At 34.7% G+C, this 5,835-nt stretch overlaps 1 protein-coding gene across 3 annotated transcripts; it reads left to right on the top strand.

The window, feature by feature from the left end:
* The first annotated feature begins 3,509 nt into the window (after positions 1-3,509).
* LOC122306720 (cytochrome P450 71AU50-like) lies at positions 3,510-5,835 on the top strand. Of its 3 annotated transcripts, none has more exons than XM_043119224.1 (4): positions 3,510-3,586; positions 3,869-3,910; positions 4,084-5,003; positions 5,085-5,835. In XM_043119224.1, the coding sequence occupies exons 3-4, from the start codon at positions 4,116-4,118 to the stop codon at positions 5,697-5,699; spliced, it is 1,503 nt and encodes a 500-aa protein (XP_042975158.1). In that variant the 5' UTR covers positions 3,510-3,586; positions 3,869-3,910; positions 4,084-4,115; the 3' UTR covers positions 5,700-5,835. The 3 variants fall into 3 exon arrangements, with proteins under 3 accessions (XP_042975158.1, XP_042975156.1, XP_042975157.1); XM_043119222.1 differs by having other exon boundaries at positions 3,576-3,693; XM_043119223.1 differs by lacking the exon at positions 3,510-3,586 and having other exon boundaries at positions 3,731-3,910.

The raw sequence follows: 5,835 nt of genomic DNA, 5'->3' as shown, positions 1-5,835 counted from the left end.
ATGAGTTTAAAAAGAAAGATCAGTTGACGCCCGGGACTAGGGTTTGCAAATTGCGTTTGTTACTTTCTGCTTCTGCGTTTGCAAATAACGTTTTGTTACTTTAGATCAAGAAATTTTCTTGTCGGCGTTCTCTCTCATTCCCATTTTGCCTTAGCGTCCTTCGATTTTAAATTCTATTTATTCCGCTCCATGGCTTCTTCGGTTATCGAGATCGACGGTGAGCACTTAGTCAACGGTCTTCACGGCCTTTCTATACAAGATCAGGACTCTCAGGTTCAGTTCTTTTCACGATTGTTTCTTCTTTGATCGGTGCCTTGAGATTAAGATTCGCGATTTTCAAAAGACAATCTACTCTTTGTATTCTTTCTTCAAAGAACCCAGATGTCTTTTTTAGGTATTTTTCTGGTCTATTACGTTGTGTTTGGTTGCTCGGAAAATAAAACGAAAGAACTTGCTGGATTCTGAATGGTCTTTTGTTTGTGTTTTGGTTCTTACCTAGGGATAGATAGGGGAAAGCCCATAGATTTTCGGGTTTCACCTTGTCTTTATTATTTTTATAATTTTAAAATTTCTTACATATCCTCTGGAACCTTGTGTGAAGAGGATGTATAGAATTATTTTCAGGTCTTGCAACACAGCGAGCCTGATTTCGCGTTGTCTTCCTGTTACCATTTCCCTTTGTGCATTTAAAAAAAAAAAAAGGATCCGGGTTCAATCCGGGATCCGGAATCCGGGTTTTGAAAAACCCGGATTCATCCGGGTTTCGGCCCGTTTCTAACCCGGGTTAACCTGGTCAGGGTTCCGGTCCGGATTTGAAATCTGGGTTTCGGATTGGGTATACCCAGATTTCCGGGTTGAAATCCGGATGAACAGGCCTATCGGGCATGGGACATCCAAAAATTATAATCTCTTTTTGACAAAGAAAACATAACAGAAATTCAAAAAATTCATTTTTCCCAAAACCTTCAAAGGCAAGACTCTTTGATATGGGCTCCAAACCACTCACGAGATTTTCTGTGAAAATAGCACACCACATTGTGGCAAATGTATCTAGAACTCCCTTGTAAAACTTCCCAAGTCCTGTACTGAAGAAACTCTGGAAATTGAAAATCCATGATAGACATAAGTTGTTTCTATGGAAAATCATTTAGAACATTCTCCCTACTCAAGCAAGGCTCAACGTACAGTTTTCTTTAAACTATTCAACATGAAAATATGCATCGTCTTTTGTGTAATGGAGAAGAAGAATCTCTACTCCATCTTTTCACGAAAATATGTCTTTATTCTCATTTCCCATTAATACTAAGTGCGTTTGAATAGAAAAGGGGAAAAAATAAAAAAAAATAAAACAATTCGACCTCATTGGCCCCGAAAAGATTGGCGTTTATGCTATACCCATAATATTTGAAAAGAAAAGACAAACCCATTAAAATGTGAAATCAGCCATACAGCTTAATGGAACCTAGCTAGCTTAATCCTTGACTCTAATATGAGCCGGGTCTTTTCAATCTTTCGATCTACAAGCTTGGTTTACATGTAAAATACTGCATTTTTTAACAAATCACTTCTTCGTAAATGCTTAAAGAAAACTCTAACCTTCGTCAATCACTTCTTCAATAGTACGAATCGTTTGTTACAAAACATGCACTTGAGTTTTTTCTGCATTAATAGTAAAAATAAGAATTTTTTTCTATTATTAAAAAAATAAAAATAAAAATAAATAGATTTTGAACGATTTTTAAAATACTTTCCATTGAAAATAAAAATATTTTTTTACATCATTTTACTAAAAAAGGTTTTACTTTATATAACTTTATAAAACAAAATGAAAAAAGATTGTTTTGAATAATTTTCCTTAAATGAATATAAATGATTTATTATATAAAAAATAATTACCCTAAAACTCCCTTACAACTCTTTTAAAACTCTACATAACATGAATGATACTTTTTTAATAACATCGAATTTGATTCTTCATGAATTGACATGTTTTCATTGTTTGATTATGAATCTTTATTAAATTTTATTGCCTTTATTAAATTTTAATTATTGAGTAATTATTTTATGTCATATTAAAAAATATTGAGAGAATGATAATAATGAAAATTATAACAAAAACTAGTTACAAATCTTAAATGTACATGCCTTGTATAAATCTTTTGTAAAAATATAGATCTCATTAAGAAAAAAGTAATTATTTTTAATATTTTAATAATAGAGTTACTTTATTTTATTTTATTTATTTATTTTATAAAAGACCTCGTGAAACTTATGCATTTGAGACTTACATATATCATTATCATTCTTTTAAAATAGTTACAAATCTTGAGTTCTTGTTATACAGTGATTGACATAAAGTAATAATAGAGACATGTTGTCTTTTTTGTTTAATAATTTTCAATGGAAGCACTGTCCTTTTTGTAGTTCATGTGATTCACATTGAAAATACCTTCCATGAGCATACAATGAAAGCGAGAAGACAAGGGATAGCAGAGACGTGAGTAAACACAATACCCTACCCTTTTTTCTTCTCAACATCAAGGTTTTGGAGCATTCCCATGGCTTGTTATGGGAGAAAATTTGACGTTTGAATAATAGATTTCTAAATATGAAAAGTTATTTTTCATTTTTAAATATTTTATTTGACTAATAAATTAAACTTTTCGTCCAATCATCTATATTTTCTCTTATACTAATATTTGTTATAGTTAAAATTTGATAAAAATGTCACCATTTATGAGATTATCTATTTTTTTTTCCTAATTTTGACCAGTTGTTAGAAAAGTATTGATTTTAAAAATATTACCGTTTGAAGAGATAAATAATTTAAAAGAATTTTATTATAAATAAAAAATTGAAAACACGGACACAATGAGTAATTTATAAATAATTACGAAGATGTGGAAAGAAATAAACAGCTTCAGAAGTGTCTCGCGCTTGATACATCTTTCAGTTCTTGACATCTCGCTCCTCTTAAATTTGAAGGCTCCATCCTTCCAAACAGGGTACAATGTACACTGCTCTAACGATGGGATTGTTCAACTTCTGTGGGTTGCCAGTGTTGCTTTGTCTGGCCATTGTTGTACGAAATACAATTCTATTAGTTCAGTGCTGTGACAGGAAGAAATTTGCTCTATTATTGTACGAAGGCATTAAATCCATGTGTCGTCTTTATGTCAAGAAGTCCGTCCATTTACACTTGAAATCGGCCTCACCTCTTAAAACTTTAAATAGATAGAAATAGAACGAAATAGACACTAGAAAGAAATGAGTTAGATGCGTTTAGATAGTGAGTTAAAATGTGATGAATTGATATGAAAGTTGAATAAAGTATTATTTTAATATTATTATAATTTTAAAATTTGAAAAAATTAAATTATTTATTAAATTTTATATAAAAATTGAAAAAAATTATAATAAAAAAATAAAATGAGATGAGTTTAGATTGTTTTTTAATTCAAACCGCGTTAACATGCATCCTTGCATTTCACTTGCACAATATATCGTATTATTGGCCATTGTTGTGACATGACGTGACATGAGCACTAGATTGAAAGCAAATTGCATACTCTGCATATACAAAGGGGTATTTCGTTCTGTCATATAAATTTTTTATTATATATATCGATCTCATCTTTTATGCTTCTTGACGATCCTGAAATTTTCTATTTGTCACGACACCCAGACCTGGAGGTTAGGCTCGACTAGATTTCACAGCTTTTTTTTTTTTTTTTTATGCGTAGGTTGTGGTTGAATTTAGTCTTTGTTTGTTCTATCACTTTTGTTCGTTTTCTGTGTGCTGTAACTGATTGCTTCCTTTCGTACACACTCGTTTTGAACTTTTCTTTTGAACCTTTGTTTATTGTAGGGTACAAGAGCATCCTCTTTTGTCAAGATTTCTCTCTCTCAGGTATTGTTTCTCTTCTTGCATTAGCTGAGATGGAAATGACTGACTTTTTCTTAGAGGTGTTTTTTATTCTTGTGTGTTGAAATCAAACATTATTTTTCCTCGTAAGCACGAAATGATTTCGTGTGTTATTTGAGATGGAAATGACTTTTTTCCTGTCATGGATAAATACTCAGATATTGTAGCCATAACAACATTTGAGTGAAACATGCCTATTATGGCTTGGACGTGGACGATACTTGTGCCGATTATTCTCGCTTATCTCCTGCAAGAATGGACATGGAGAAGGATGAACAAGACTAAGAAACTACCTCCTGGTCCAAGAGGCCTGCCTATCTTTGGGAATCTTCATATGTTTGGAAAATTTCCTCATCGAGATCTTCATCGACTAGCCCAAACATATGGCCCCATCATGCACCTGCGCTTAGGCTTTGTGCCCACCATTGTTGTCTCCTCCCCCCAAGCTGCTGAGTTATTTCTTAAAGCTCATGACCTTGTGTTTGCTGGTAGGCCACCTAGTGAGGCTGCAAAGCACATCTCTTATGAGCAAAAAACCTTGTCCTTTTCTCCTTATGGTCCTTATTGGCACAACATTCGCAAGATGTGCACCATTGAATTGCTTAGCAACCTCAAAATCAATTCTTTCAGATCCATGAGGAAAGAAGAACTTGGCCTACTCATGAAGTTTATTGAAAAGGCAGCCTCTGATTGTATTGCTGTTGATCTCAGTGCCAAGGTCTCGTCCCTCACCGCAGATATGAGTTGCCTTATGGTGTTGGGGAAGAAGTACATGGATAAGGATTTTGATGAGAGGGGGTTCAAGGCTATAATTCAAGAGGCTATGCATCTAGCTGCTACTCCTAACCTTGGTGACTACATTCCTTGTATTGGTCCCCTTGACCTTCAGGGGCTGACGCGACGCATGAAAGCTATTAATAAGATATTTGATGACTTTTTTGAGAAAATTATCGATGCTCATGTCCAATCCAAAGATTTAAATAAAATTAAGGACTTTGTTGATATCATGCTGAGCTTCATGGGGTGTGAAGACTCCGAGTACCATGTTGAACGGTCCAATATCAAGGCTATAATCTTGGTAATCATTCATTGAACTTGTATACTATTTGATTCAAATTTGTTGTTGAACACTAATTTCCTGACAATGATTTCGTTGTAGGACATGCTTGCAGGATCAATGGACACTACTGCAACAACAATTGAGTGGGCAATTTCAGAAATCATCAAGCATCCAAGGGTAATGAAGAAACTTCAAAAGGAGCTAGAAGATGTAGTGGGCTTGGAGAGAATGGTAGAGGAGTCAGATTTGGATAGGCTGGAATACTTGAACGTGGTTGTAAAGGAAACCATGAGGCTACATCCAGTGGCACCTCTACTGATACCTCATGAGTCCATAGAGGACATCACTATCCAAGGCTTCCACATCCCCAAGAAGTCTAGGTTGATAGTAAACGTATGGGCAATTGGGCGAGACCCAAGTGTTTGGATTGATGCTGAGAAGTTCTACCCAGAAAGGTTTGTTGGGAGTAGCATTGACCTCCGGGGACGTGACTTCCAACTTCTCCCTTTCGGCTCCGGGAGAAGAGGCTGCCCGGGGTTACAATTGGGTCTAACCGTGGTTCGGCTCGTGGTAGCACAACTTGTTCATTGCTTTGATTGGGAACTTCCTAATAACATGCTACCAACTGAGTTGGACATGACCGAGGAGTTTGGCCTTACAGTTCCTAGAGCCAAACATCTACTTGCTATTCCTCGACGTCGCCTTCACAAATGAGAAATATCTCATTTCTTCTTCACTCTATTGTTGTCTATATTTACTGATTTTGTAGTAATGATATCGCTATTGCACTCATGTCACATTTCTTGGAGATATCTATTCTATTATGATAAGTGTCTATCTTATATAAACA

The sequence above is a fragment of the Carya illinoinensis genome, chromosome 4 (assembly GCF_018687715.1).
Source record: "Carya illinoinensis cultivar Pawnee chromosome 4, C.illinoinensisPawnee_v1, whole genome shotgun sequence".
Lineage (NCBI taxonomy): Eukaryota > Viridiplantae > Streptophyta > Magnoliopsida > Fagales > Juglandaceae > Carya > Carya illinoinensis.
The sequence above is the reverse complement of the archived record's forward strand: the minus strand, read 5'-3'. Positions and strand labels throughout refer to the sequence as shown.

Bases quoted from the DNA above. Each gene is read 5' to 3' on its own strand.
- LOC122306720 (XM_043119224.1), top strand. From the start codon at position 4,116: ATGCCTATTATGGCTTGGACGTGGACGATACTTGTGCCGATTATTCTC. The intron at 5,004-5,084 runs GTAATCATTCAT...ATTTCGTTGTAG, and splicing joins ATATCAAGGCTATAATCTTG to GACATGCTTGCAGGATCAAT.